This window comes from Ictalurus furcatus, chromosome 6 (genome assembly GCF_023375685.1).
Source record: "Ictalurus furcatus strain D&B chromosome 6, Billie_1.0, whole genome shotgun sequence".
In the NCBI taxonomy this organism is placed as follows: domain Eukaryota; kingdom Metazoa; phylum Chordata; class Actinopteri; order Siluriformes; family Ictaluridae; genus Ictalurus; species Ictalurus furcatus.
The window spans coordinates 12,665,997-12,681,034 of record NC_071260.1 but is presented as its reverse complement, the minus strand read 5'-3'; the positions used below and the strand labels follow the sequence as shown (position 1 = coordinate 12,681,034).

The following is a 15,038-nucleotide window of genomic DNA, read 5'->3' as shown; positions in this document are numbered from 1 at the left end:
CTCTCGCTTGGGCCCCAAGTGCACATGGGCATCTGGGCCCGTGCCCATAATGCCCATTGGATAATCTGGCCCAGCCGATAGCACTGCCTTTCTAGTAGTAAATGGGTAAATGAACTAACATTTATAAAATTGAGAAGGATATCATTTCTGTTTCACAGCTTACATTATTTATGTACCATGAAATATAATGCATTGAAATTATTGTATTGAAATAACAGGGGCAGTAATTTTATTGCAGCGTATTACATTAAAGTTAGGGATAGAAGGCCTGTGAATGTGTGAAATTGCTTCACATCTACTTGCAACCTGTAATTAGCCACAATTATCCAAGTTTCCTAAGGTTCCTCTGAATTCTGGGAGAGGATTAAACAAATCGTAAGCTGCAAACAGTTATATGGAGCATAAATGTCACTACATATCAGATAAATGTATCTTTCGTATATTTTGGAGCTGAGAAACAAAAGTAAGATCTACTCATTTCAAGTAAGCAAAAATCAACTGATTAAGAGTGACTACAAGTGTTTATGGCATTTATTAGTAGTTATAGCTGCCACAAATCAACAGAGTAATGATGTGTCGTTCACGAACAATTCGTTCATTTTGAACGAATCTTTAAAATGACTCTGGAACAACGAGTTGTCTAAGAGAGTGATTAGTTCATTTTTGACCGTGCATGCGCTGCAACATCCCCATAGGTTCTGTACAGGAAACAGAAATGATTAGTTCATCTCTTAAGTCTTCAGGCTCGAGTCGTTCATTTCAAAGATCCGAGTCAGTAAAATGTTCCAAACTTCCCATCACTAATATCTACAGTCACCGTCCACTTTATTAGGAGCGACTGTACGCAATTATCTAAAGAGCCAATCATCTGGCAGCATCAGAAAGAAGAAAATGTGTGATATTTGTGACTTTGATTATGGCATGGATGTTGGTACAGGAAAGGCTGGTTTGAGTATTTCATAAACCGCTCATCTCCAGCTGATTTTCACATACAACAGTCTCTAGGGCTTACACACAAGCTCTGATTCATGTGTAGAGCTATACACAACATTTTTGAGACAGCGGGAATTAGCTACATCCTGTGGATCTGTAGGGAATTACAGCTAAATGCGCGAATCACTTCTCACACCTTACATTTCATATCAAAATATGTAGCTCCATAATAACTGTATATAGGCTACCTAGTCATGAGAAGCATTCAATTCTAACAGCATTTTAAATTTAATTAAAAAGAAGACTCTGTCTCTCTAAGATACTCTTTTTTATACCTAATTATGTTACTGAACTGTTGCCAATTAACCAAAATAGCTGAAAAATGTTCCTCCAGCTGTTTCTTTTTAGTAACACTTACTTTTCCAGCCTTTTGTTGCCCTGTCCCAATTTTTTTTGAGCAGTGTTGCGGCCATCAAATGCAAAATTACCTTATTTTATTTCTTAAAACGGTACATTTACTCGTAATGGTATGTTTAAACATTTGATATGTTTTCTATGTTCTATTTTGAGTAACATAGGGGTTGTTATGACATTTGCAAATCATTGCATTTTGTTTTTATTTACATTGTACACTTTGTCCCAGCTTTTTTGGAATTGGGGTTGTAAGTCATGAAAACAAATAATCTTGAAATTTTTCTGTGCCCAGAGAAGAGATGGCCATTGGCACTCCTGCTCATTATTAGAAGCCTAATGTCTTTATCCATCCCTAAATCAATTAAAAAGTCACCAATACAATATTTTCTAATATGTATGTGAATACTGTACATGCATGTTTTACTAATAAATGTGAACAATCCACCAAATTATCATTTGATGTGTACAGTTGCGAATTTAATTTACATTGTAACTAACTTAAATTCACAGTAGTAAGTGCCTTTGTCGATCAATCGATAATATATCATTTCGCTTAAAAATATCATGCTACAGATGTGTTTTAACTAACAATGTTACACTTACATTTGTACAAATTGCCGCCTCCAGTGTTGCCATCCGTCATGTTTAATTTTCTTTCACGTTTTTTCGCTGCCTCACATTTGAGTATGGGAAATACTGCGTTGGCCAGTGTACATCAGATGTCCACTCGAAATCATGGTGCATTGTGGGTATAATCGAGTGAACAAATGTAGAGAGTGAAGTTGTTCACTCAGAATTCGGACACCACTACAAAAAGGCCGACACTCGATATAGTACACAATATAGGAGATAGGGAGCGGTTTCGGGCACAGCTATAGACCGACGTATGTGAAAATTTCCAGGAGATCAGCAGTTTATGAAATCCTCAAACCAGCCGTCCTGGTACCAACATCCACGGTCAAAAGTAAAGTGTTGTATGTATCATGTAAATTAGTTATTTAACTATGCATTATGTAAAATTTAAGTATTTGTGTACTAGTTATTGTTTTCAGATGTTACTTATTCTATTCTATACCAACTGATAAGAATATAAGAATATAAGCTCTCCATCCAATTCACACACTGTGCTCACTGAAAGAGTGTAAAAGAAGTCAAATTAGTTGGAATTGTCACGTGTCACTCTAAAAGAATGCTGCACCCTGAAACACCTTAAATGTGTTGGTATTTAAATATTTGTGATGTGTTTAGTGATTCTGGTGCTAATTTGTTGGAAGACGTGTGGAAGAATATGTTACAAAATAAATCTTGGATGCTGTTGAAGATCACGTGTTAATTATAAATGTTAATATGCAGGATGGATGGATTTCTTCCTTCAAGTGTTATGCTGTGCCTTAAAAAAAGTATTATTTTGTTAATACAATAAATGTATTATGACTAAATAATTTTTGTCAGCTAGTTACTTTATATGTAGCCCACTAATAATTTTGTAGATTTTGAACGACTTTCAAAAGGCCGCTTCCATAACTTAATAGTCAGTGTACAGCATAAGGTCATACAAGTGTAGAATTGTAGCTGTTTGGGTTTTGTTTTTTTTTAGCCTAAATCACCTATGAGACGCACACACTCTGAGCGCAACACACTGACACGGCGTTACCATTTCAAAAAGCAACGAGACAAAATAAAATCTAAATCTTCTTTACGGTGTCGGTTCTGTTGCATCTTTACGTGAATTTAAGACAATTTAATGCTAATTAAGACCTTATTTTTACATTAAGGAATTTAAGACATATTAAGACTTTTTAAGGACCTGCGGACGCCCTGTGGAATAAAACAATATCAGCTCCGTTTGATCTGATTCACTCTTACAGAGCACTGAAGTGGGAGGAGCTTTAGAGGAGATTCTTTACCAAGAACACGTAAATATGGCCGTAAAGTTTTAGTAAATCTGTGTGTGAAAGTGTGTATGAGTGTGTTAGTGAGGGGGTCGGAGAATGACAGCTTTCCTCTGTTCCAGTCCAGCTGCACTCTGATCTTCTGCAGTTTCTGTGCTACTGAGAGGAGAGTCTCTGTATCTGGTGTAGAAACTGCTCTATATTTACCTTCATAATACCACACATACCAGATTCCACTTCTGTAGTTTAAATTCCCCTTCCTTTGAACAGATTCTGTCATCACACCCACTTCCCAGTCTGTACAATCTCCAACTTCAACAAACCAGCAGTGTGTCCCTGAGTTAAAGCGCTCATAGCCCAGGATACAGCAACATTTATCAAATCTCTCTGGGTTCTCAGGACGTTTCTGTTTCTCATCACTGAATCTCACACTGGTCAGATCTTGAGATATAATGAGGTTAGGATGAACAGTGTTGGGATCCAGAGTTACAGGGGCTGAAAACACACACACACACACACACACACACACACACACACACACACACACACACACACACTTGAATAAGAAATAAAAAGCTACCAAAGAAAACCCATTGTCACTACAGCTTTTCCATTTCATGATCTTCCATTTTTACATTTGGTTTCGGTTGTGCTAAGCTAACTTAATTACATTACATTAGCATGGAACTAGATAACATTTACCTATACCGGGGCTCGGCAACCTGCGACTGAGGTTTTAATTAAAAACCTCTCAAAGCTGAGCAGAGAAAATATATTTTCAAGAAGTGGATCAAGTCTCCAAACTCAAATACTGCTGCTAGTTTTGTGGCAGCTCAGGAGACAGTGAGGCATGGAAAGGCCGTTCAAAGACGGAGAATACATGAAAGAATCATTCAAACAAACAAAAAGAATAAAAAACAAACGTGAAATTGTTCTGAAAATTAGAGATATGCCTCTCTCTGCAAAGACTGTCAAGGACAGGACCACTAAGATAACAGCAAACATCACCAGTCAACAGGTTGACGACATTATTTCAGCTCCAGCATACTCAATCGCCTGTGATGAGTCAAGTGATGTAAACGATACTGAGCAGACAGCGCTGTTATTCAGGTATGTGAACTCTGATGGGCCGCAGGAAGAAATCATTGCGTTGATACCGCTAAAAGGCCAAACATGGGGGGAGGACATTTATGATGCTGTGGTGAATTGTTTAAAAGCCAAAAGAATAAACACCACCCACATGGTGTCAGTGGCTACTACTGGGGCACCTGGTATGAGAGGAGAAGAGTTTTTTTTCTCCTCTTCATAAGAATTTTTCCTTTGTTATAACCAGTTCAAAACAACAATTTTTTTGTTGTTCTATAATTTCATAAATGCAACAAACTATAGTTCTTTTATATGTAATTATATGAAGTCTGTCAGTACCACTCAATGAGAAACAGCCCCATGCCATGATGCTTCCACCTCCAAACTTCACTGTTGGTATAGTGTTGTTAGGATGATGTGCAGTGCCATTTCTTCTCCAAACATGGTGTGTAGTATAACAGCCAAAAAGTTCAATGTTGCTCTTGCCTGACCAGACTACACTCTCCCAGTATTTCATAGGCTTGTCCAAATAAATTGTAGCAAACTTTAAACCAGCTTCGACATGCCTTTTCTTTAGTTATGGAGTCTTGCGGGGTGAACGTGAGCAGTGGAGTGCATTGCCTATTGTTTTCTCTGTGACGATGGCACCTGCTGCCTCCAAGTGTTTCTGGAGCTCTTTCTGAGTGGTCCTTGGCTCTTATGCTACTCTTCTGACTCCCTGGAAATCCTGGAAATCTCAGAAATCTCAAGGAGCTCCTGTGAGAGGCCGGTTGATGACGGAGTGATGTTGCTTCCATTTGGGGATAATGGCCCCAAAATTAAAATTTCATGTGAATAACCTCACTGGAAATATATTTATTGAAAAAAATCTTGACGCGTTCAATACTTATTTCCCCCACTATATATTTTTTGCAGCTCAAGATGAATTTTATTTGGTAGGAGAAGGGCCAAAACAGGCTCTTTTGATAGTAAAGGTTGCAGACCCCTGACCTAAACTGAAGAAATAACTGTAATTAAAAAATTAATCAATAAGCATATATAACTTAACAACATGCTGTGTGACCTTTTGGGGGTGTGTTTAAATTACAAATGTAAGCAATCTTTATAACAATTGTAACTCTAAAACTTTTGTAAGCCGCTGCAACGCTCCATTTTTTCACTCAGTCCCTCTGATCGCACTTCAAACACTGAACCTTCTGATGGCAATAGAAGCCTCTCAAAATATATGTTCTGTTATATTACATGAGTTCAAAAGGAAAGATGGGCACATATGTAATAATAATAATAATAATAATAATAATAATTAAAAAAAAATTACACAAATGAAACATGTCACAGTTTAACACACACACACACACACACACTTACTCAAAGAAAGAAAGAGAGTCTTACTGTATTGGACAGTGTGCTGCATCTTCTCCCAGACTCTGAACTTCAGGTTGGCCAGATGTTTTGCCACATGGATCAGTGCTCCTGAAAGCTCCTCTGGATGCTGCAGTGTGCACTGAGTTCTGCAAAAACATTCAGGAGTCAGTGTTGCTGTGGGTTTGGATTCAGAAACACAGAGAACGACAGAGACGGGAACTACATCACTCACCTTTTCACTGTGGCCTTGGAGTTCTGTAAAACAACAACACAAATATCAGTGGATATGATTTACATTTTTACACCACTGAAATGTCACGTTTCTGATGATGGAATGAAGTTTCATTTTCTCACAGTATAAATACTGACTAAATGATCCTCACTTGTAAGAAAGACATGTCTTCAGCTCTCATCTCCTCTTCTATGGCTCTGATTGTGTCTGAAAGAGATGAAATATCTCTGCTCAGCTTCTCAATCTTCTCCTTCATCATCTGACTCTTCTGCTCCTCTTCCTCTCTCAGTGCAGCGATCCTGACTGCCTCTTCATCTCGTAGGAACTGGTGAAGCTTCTCAAACTCCTCCTTAATCTGCCACTCTATACGTTGGGCCTGTATCTGCAGTGAAGAGCTGATTATGCAATGATGAAAATACAATTATAATATCAAAATCATGTTATTGTCTCTAACCTTTATATGTTCTGCAGTTCGACTCCAGTTTAGTTTAAAGTCTTTAAAGATCTTCAGTTTCTCCTGTAGGGGCTTCAGAGCAGTTTTGAGCTCCTCCTGAAACAAATCAACACACTGCATAGAGACTCTGTGTTTCAGCTCTTATTTTACATATCATTAACTCAGATAACTGTTTATTAAGAATTAAACTGTTCAATACATCAATATGTGTTTTAAAGTATATGTGACAGTAATAGCTATATTCTCCTTTAGCATCCAGGGGAGCTTTTAAAATGCACCAAGAGCATTTAATGGTGTTTTATTGGTGTTTCACTGCTTTAGTCTAAAATGGAAGATCTGTTCCTGCTGATACAGGTGACATTTCAAGTAATGGAATATGCTGGAATATGACTGTATGATATGAATAGCAGATTCATAGATTCGGTAGTGATTATTTTACTATATTTAAAAAATTATAATTTATTCATTAACAATGCCATATTTTTAAACTGAAGCTGCATGGATTGATACATAGATTACACTTCATCCTGAAATCCTCATGTGACATATGACCTCAAATGTACATTTTATTTACCTTACAGTCTGTTATTGCCTCGTCAATGGGGCAGAATTTATGGTTGGTGTGTTTTCTTGAATCCCGACACACCACACACACCAGCTGTTGATCGTCCAGACAGAAGAGTTTGAGTTTCTCACTGTGCAGACTGCAGACTGTTTCAGACCCTGATGAAGATCTCCGACTTCTCTCCTGTAAGAAAGTCTCACACAGGTTCTTTAAGGCCAGGTTTATGGGAGGATAATGCTTTGTCGACCTCTTCCTACAAACAGGACATTCTCTGAATCCTTTTATCTGCCAGAACTGCTGCAAACACACTTTACACACACTGTGACTGCAGCGCAGAAGTACAGGACTCTTGAAGATTTCATAGCACACAGGACAGGACAAATCCTCCTTTGAAAACTTAGAAGCCATTCTCTTTTGCTGCTGTAGATCTTATCTCCGGTCCGAATGCTCAGAGCCATACCCATACATAATTTTAAAGACAGTGGGAATTAGCGACATCAAGTGGACATGTAGAGAATTTCATGTAAATACGCGCAAATACTGCATTGTCCCACTGGCATAAAGTTGGTTTGACGTTCGACGTTCGATATTCGCGGATATGCGGAAATTAAGGGACCGTCTCTAAAGTTACATACGACATTGTTATACACTTTTCTAACTTAAATAGCATTTAAAGGGAATGATGTACAAGTCACACAACCAACTGTAAAGTGTTCATCTAGGTGTCAGGTATGACGCACACCTTTTAGATTATTGATATTTAGCCCTACAAGCATGAACCCCCAAAAAAAAAAATTCACGAATGCATACATGGATTGAATGTTTTTCTTCAAAAAAATAGATGTCATATATATATATATATATATATATATATATATATATATATATATATATATATATATATATATATATATATACAGTGCACCCGGAAAGTATTCACAGCGCTTCACTTTTTTCCACATTTTATGTTACAGCCTTATTTCAAAATTGATTAAATTCATTATTTTCCTCAAAATTCTACAAACAATACCCCATAATGACAACATGACAGAAGTTTGTTTGAAATCTTTGCAAATTCATTAAAAATAAAAAACAAAAAAAGCATATGTACATAAGTATTCACAGCCTTTGCTCAATACCTTGTTGTAGCACCTTTGGCACCAATTACAGCCTCAAGTCTTTTTGAGAATGATGCTACAAGCTTAGCACACCTATTTTTGGGCAGTTTCTCCCATTCCTCTTTTGCAGGACCTCTCAAGCTCCATCAGGTTGGATGGGGAGCGTCGGAGCACAGCCATTTTCAGATCTCTCCAGAGATGTTCAATCGGGTTCAAGTCTGGGCTCTGGCTGGGCCACTCAAGGACATTCACAGAGTTGTCCTGTAGCCACTCCTTCGTTATCTTGGCTGTGTGCTTAGGGGCGTTGTCCTGTTGGAAGATGAACCTTCACCCCAGCCTGAGGTCCAGAGCGCTCTGGAGCAGGTTTTCATCAAGGATGTCTCTGTACATTGCTGCATTCATCTTTTCCTCGATCCTGACTAGTCTCCCAGTTCCTGCCACTGAAAAACATCCCCACAGCATGATGTTTCCACTACCATGCTTCACTGTAGGGATGGTATTAGCCAGGTGATGAGTGGTGCCTGGTTTCCTCCAGACATGATGCTTGCCATTCAGGCCAAAGAGTTCAATCTTTGTTCAATCTTTGGTCTGAGAGTCCTTCAAGTGCCTTTTGGCAAACTCCAGCGGGCTGTCATGTTTCTTTAACTGAGAAGTGGTTTCCGTCTGGCCACTCTACCATTCAGGCCTGATTGGTGGAGTGCTGCAGAGATGGTTGTTCTTCTGGCAGGGTCTCCTCTCTCCACAGAGACACTCTGGAGCTCTGTCAGAGTGACCATCGGGTTTTTGGTCACCTCCCCGACTAAGGCCCTTCTCCCCCGATCGCTCAGTTTGGCCGGGCGGCCAGCTCTAGGAAGAGTCCTGCTGGTTCCAAACTTCTTCCATTTATCTATGATGGAGGCCACTGTGCTCACTGGGACCTTAAATGCTGCAGAAATGTTTCTGTACTCTTCCCCAGATCTGTGCCTCGATACAATCCTGTCTCGGAGGTCTCCAGACAATTCCTTGGACTTCATGGCTTGGTTTGTGCTCTGACATGCATTGTTAACTGTGGGACCTTATACAGACAGGTGTGTGCCTTTCCAAAACATGTCCAATCAACTGAATTTACCATAGGTAAATTATAATAATAATAATAATAATAATAATAATAATAATAATGAAAACAATAATAAAATAATATGATAATAATAATAGTAAAAGACTAATGGTGGACTCTTGGTGTTAAATACTTATCACAAATAATAAAAAAAAAACTTAGCACAAATAAAATAATAACATTAATAATAATAAAAACAATAACAATAATACTAATAATAGATAATAATGATAATAGTAATACTAATAACAATAATAATAACAATAACACTAATAATAGTAAAAGACTAATGCTGGAATCTAGATGTTAAATACTTACCACTCATACTTACTATACATTACCTGCGTGAAGTTGGCCCCCCCACCAACGCAAAACGTCGGCAGAATAGTCTCAATCGTTTGTGCTCCGTTTGTGCTTCGTTTGTGTTCTAATTTCATATAGCTTAATGTCTAATATTTTAAAAACGAAAGCAGCACAAACGAAAATTTTATCGGCACAAACCAGCACAAACGAAGCACAAACGATTGAGACTATTTGGAATGAACTTGGAGCATGTGTGTGTGTGTGGGGGGGGGGGGCTGGTGACGTCACCGCACCATAATTCAGCGTATAATATTTTAAAAACGGAAGCAGCACAAACAAAACTTTCAGTGGCACAAACCAGCACAAACGAAGCACAAACGATTGAGACTATTTGGGGTGAATTTGGAGCATGGGGGGGGGGGATTTAATATCTCCAAATCCGAAGCAGCACAAACGAATATTTTTATGGCACAAACCAGCACAAACGGAGCACAAACGATTGAGACTATTCTGCCGACATTTTGTGTTGGTGGGGGAGCCAACTACACGCAGGTCTACACATTTTATGACGAGGTGGGTATTATGAGGTGGTGAGTGAGGTGATGAGTACGAGGTGGTGAATCTGAGGACTATAGCTCTCTCATATATATTGGAATTAAACTAAAATGGATTCGGACGGGCCTCCTGATAAATTTCTACTCCTCCTAAACAGGACTCACACGCTGCCTTCTACTAGGAGTGGCTTCTTCGTTGTCCTCTTCATCCCTTCTCCTCCTCTGGCTTTGGACAGGGGTTGGTGTTACAGGAGGTAGCCTCCTCACAGGGGTTGGTCTTATACTTGATGTTGTTCTGAAACGGGCTGGAAATCTCACAGGGGTTGGTATTTTAAAAGTGGGTGAGATTCTTAGTTTAGATGGGTCTGGTAAAGGGGATGGGCTTCTCGAAGGGCATGGGCTTCTAACAGGTACCTCATGCTCATCACCATCTTTATCCTCCTCCCGCTGGTCAGACATGTGGACGTCATCCTCGTCGTCACTGTCCACGGTGCTGTAGTAGAGCTCGTCGGCAGCAAACATCGGCTCAAATGATGAATCCCTCTGTATTCCTGTGTCAAAATAGATGAACAGACAGATGATGCTATCATTCATTTCAAACAAAGCGAGGAAACACCTCGAATTTGGCAAAGCACCTGAAAGACGGGCTCAATATTATGTTTGTTGTTATGTTTATTGTCCCAGTTTGTGCCCAGTGTTAAAAGAATAGACTCCAGAGCCACCCTGGCCCTAATTAGGATAAAATGGCTACTGAAGATGAATGAATGAATGAATGAAAGAAAGAATTAATATAAATGCATTATTAGTGAGTCCAATTTTGAATAGGACTATGTACAATTTTTTAACTAGTCGGCTACAGATAGACAGATAGAAATACTGTAATGCAAGTAATACATGAATACTGTCAGAATTGTACTGCTTTGTGTAGTGAAGTATTATTTTCATGGTACTTTAAAGAACAAAGTAATTTCAAATGTTGTCAAAGGTAATCGTTGTTAATGTCAAACCCTGGAATTGCTAACAACTTGACCAGTATGACTTTTCATGAATCCATCCATTTTCCATACTGCTTATCCTACACAGCGTCACCTGGAGCCTATCAAAGGGAACTCGGGGCACACCCTGGACGGGGTACCAACCCATCACAGGGCACAGCCACACACTATAGACAATTGGGAAATGCCAATCAGCCTACAACACATGTCGTTAGACTCAGGGAGGAAACAGGAGTACCCGGAGGAAAACCACACAGGGTGCACACAGGGCAGAGGTGGGAGGCCCCAAAATCAGACGTGTGAGGCAAACCTGCTAACCACTAAGCCTAAGGATCTCATAATTATTCATACGCAGAACATTTGTATAAGTGCCACAAAATTGTAATTTCCTTACAATTAATAAAAGCATGAACAGTAAGGGCTAATACGAAATAAATACATTGTAATAAATCGTGAAAACTGATCAGTCATCCAATCATACAAAGCCATAAATGAACAATTATACTACCCATATATTCTTGTAATTTCTGCAAATCGTAGCCTGTCTTGCATTCAAAATCTGGCCTAATAGGACAGTCAGAAAAGTTTCTAAACATTGTACCACATCACCATCTGGTGGCCAGGTTGACCTAACTTAATACATCCTTGTGTGCCACACAGCTTTTGAAGGGAAAATGAGGATTTCACCTGCTATTCTTCAACAAAGTGGAAGTGATCCCATACCACACAACAGAGACAATATACTACTGGCTACATTCTATTTGTATAGTGGGAGCAAAGATCTTAAAATAAGGAATATAACAAGTCCAGGCATGCTCTTATATCAAAACAATTTCACAAAACGTGTTATTTACTAAAGAACAACATGCACATTTAACCAGTCTATAGTTACATTTAATGTTGTAAAATGTCAACAAATCAAGTTAGTTAATATTTTATCACTCACAATATTGTAAATTTTCGTTCCTTCACCAGTCTCTCTTGTGCTACTTTTGACTCTTGAAAAATAAATAAATAAATAAATAAATAAATGTCTCCTCAGTTGAAAACTTCACCATAGCAACAATTACACAAGTTTTAAAATCCATTTTTGTGGAGACTATACCATACAAGTCACTGTGTATTTTGTATGAAAGAAATAATAATGTATTCAAGCGAGCACATTAGTATAAACTTTGCAGTCCTAATTACTGTCAGAGCTTCTCACCAGTCAGAACTGAGAATTCAACAACACTGTTGTATAATTGGTATAATTTTTAAAATTCAGAATCCCAACAAATACAGCCTTTCCCTTCAGTGTTCCTCTTGATGTCAGGCTCCCAATAAATATACATGTACTACTAAAGCATACTCCAAATGCTATTACAAGAGAACGAGTTCTGAATTGAGAGGCAACGTGATTCACAGGTAAGTGGAGATGCAGCTTTTTTCCCCCAATTGTTGGTGGTCTTCATTGTTCCCCTTTTGCAGAGGCCAGAGTTTTATCTTTGTGGAGATGCTATTGATGGCTGTGGAAATGTAAGGAGAACTATAAAAACTCACTGTATCCACATGTAATGGTGATGACAACATGTATCAAAACGTTAAAGACCTAGCCAAGATGTAAAATATACACCGATCAGATATAACATTAAAACCACCAGCCTAATATTGTGTAGGTCCCCCTTGTGCCACCAAACAGCTCTGACCCTTTGAAGTATGGATTCCACAAGACCTCTGAAGGTGTGCTCAGATATCTGGCACCAAGACATTAGCAGCAGATCCTTTAAGTCCTGTAAGCTGCGAGGTTGGGCCTCCATAGATCGGACTTGTTTGTCCAACACATCCCACAGATGCTCGATCGGATTGAGATCTGGGGAATTTGGAGGCCAAGTCAGCACCTTGAACTATGGCACCTGGCCATCCACATAAAGTAAAAGAAAACATGATTCATCAGACCAGGCCACTGCTGGTGGCCATTGCTCCATGCTCTAGTTCTGATGCTTACGTGCCCATTGTAGGCACTTTCAGGGGTGGACAGGGGTTAGTATGTGCACTCTGAATGGTCTGCAGCTATGCAGCCCCATACACAGCAAGCTGCAATGCACTGTGTTCTGACACCTTTCTATCATACCCAGCATTTACTTTTTCAGCAATTTGTGCTACAGTAGCTCTTCTGTGAGATCTGATCAGAAGGGCTAGCCTTCGCTCCCAATATACATCAATGAGCGTTGGGTGCTCATGACCTTGTCGCTGGTTCATTGGCTGTCCTTCCTTGGACCACCTTTGGTTTTGGAAGGTACTAACCACTGCATGCCTGACAGACCTGTAGAGCGCTTTTAGATAAACAGTACACACTACAAAATGCTGTGCTATTTTTTTTTCTGCCACTCAGCTGCTGGATGTAGCTTGTTGGGGCAGGTTGGGTCAATAGGGTAAATAAGCATGCCGGGTTGGGGATGCAGACTTGAAAAGTGAGCAGACACACTGCATTAAGATTCATTTCTGGAATTTTCCATGGCGCCAGAAAAAGAGGGAAACCAAAAGGTTTTGTTCACATTTAACTTCATTTATAATTTAATTGTACCTTTCAAAAGTACATGTCTGTATTAACAACATTATGTGTGCAATACCTTTTGGTTAAACGTGTGGTTTGGTTTCATAGCCTCCCTGGGATAGGCTCCAGGTTTTCCCCGTGACCCTGAAAGATAAGCGGTATAGAAGATGGATGGATGGATGGTTTGATAGCCAATGTATTCTATACCTGCTATTTAAAAAAATGAACAACAACAACAACACAAGTATGCTATGTAATGTTATATGAGGGGAAATATGAAGTTGGCATGAGATACATAAGACAAATTAGTATATTTTAGTCTTTTTTATAAACCATTTTTAACTCCGCTGTTTATAGAGTCACTTTAGGTGCATTTTTAAGTGAAAATGAGCTGACAGGTCAGAGATTGCAGCAAGTTACTAAAGAACTGAACACAATGCAATGAGCTCGGCTATGCGCATGCGACGTACTGTGATATGGTATTTAAATATAGGGATATTCCAGCTCAGTACAGCGGACTGTCAACGCCTTGTTTAAACACCATGCTATATTCCTTTTACAGTATAGTACTTATCTTTTGCAGCTAGAACTGTGAGCCAAAGCTAGGTTGTGTTTAGTTCACTTTTCTGTACAGTGTATATCTGTACAATGTACATCATTTCAAATCCTCAGTGACTTTAATCACAGTAATGCTTTATAAATAAGTCACTACATAATGCCACTAGGATATAAACGTTGGCCAAGAAATTACCTGTGGCTGAAAGTAAATAACCAATGCTGTTTCTCTTTTATGGGAGATATGTCTAAAATTGTAATACAAGATTAAGGGTCTCCTGCTGTATTTCATTTAGTAGCTATTACTGACAAACAACTGCTTTAAATAAAGCACCAAGCTGAATTTTTTTATAGCTTGCTACAGATTATACCAGCACAGGCAATGTATCAGTCACACTATCAATTATATTATTCTACTACAGCTTTATTTTTGCAATGTCAATTCACATTCATTCAAGTTATTATAATGTTCATAAGAAAACAAATTTTCCCAAGATTCAAGATAAAAGCTGAGGGACAAGTGCCTTAATCTCGACAAATCTCTAGGCACTGGGTGGTACAAAATATGTACCTTCAATGTATACTCACTGTCCACTTTATTAGGAACACCTGTACACCTGCACATTCATGCAGTTAATGATTATTTTTTTGAATTGTGCTGCTGCCACATGATTGGCTGATTAGATAACTGCATGAATGTACAGGTGTTCCTAATAAAGTGGACAGAGTCTCTGTTGATGAACAAACAGGACTAAAATTACTATTCCAGAATGAATTAATATTGACCTACTCTAAACATGTGTGATAATTCAGTAAATAAACTTATTTATTACACAGGAAAATACTCACTAGTTACACCAGCCTCCATTGTCATTAAGGATATTTAATAACATTCAACATATAATGTTTACCCAAGTGATTGTGCAGTAGATAATTGCTC

General features: G+C 38.7%; 1 protein-coding gene across 4 annotated transcripts; it reads right to left on the bottom strand.

Moving 5' to 3' along the window:
* Positions 1-502: 502 nt before the first annotated feature.
* LOC128608648 (zinc-binding protein A33-like) lies at positions 503-7,554 on the bottom strand. Of its 4 annotated transcripts, XR_008386102.1 has the most exons (7): positions 6,951-7,553; positions 6,377-6,472; positions 6,074-6,304; positions 5,923-5,945; positions 5,694-5,836; positions 1,951-3,734; positions 503-698 (listed from the first exon to the last, which is right to left on the bottom strand). XR_008386102.1 is itself a non-coding variant. In XM_053626543.1 (6 exons), exons 1-6 carry the CDS (start codon positions 7,347-7,349, stop codon positions 3,184-3,186), a joined length of 1,437 nt encoding a protein of 478 aa, XP_053482518.1. In that variant the 5' UTR covers positions 7,350-7,554; the 3' UTR covers positions 503-3,183. The 4 variants fall into 4 exon arrangements, 3 of the variants coding, with proteins under 3 accessions (XP_053482518.1, XP_053482517.1, XP_053482520.1); XM_053626543.1 differs by having other exon boundaries at positions 503-3,734; positions 6,074-6,298; positions 6,951-7,554; XM_053626542.1 differs by having other exon boundaries at positions 503-3,734.
* Between the last annotated feature and the right edge of the window lie 7,484 nt (positions 7,555-15,038).

Bases quoted from the DNA above. Each gene is read 5' to 3' on its own strand.
- LOC128608648 (XM_053626542.1), bottom strand. From the start codon at position 7,349: ATGGCTTCTAAGTTTTCAAAGGAGGATTTGTCCTGTCCTGTGTGCTAT. The intron at 6,305-6,376 runs GTTAGAGACAAT...TCTTCACTGCAG, and splicing joins GAACTGCAGAACATATAAAG to ATACAGGCCCAACGTATAGA. The intron at 5,946-6,073 runs GTGAGGATCATT...GTTGTTTTACAG, and splicing joins AAGACATGTCTTTCTTACAA to AACTCCAAGGCCACAGTGAA.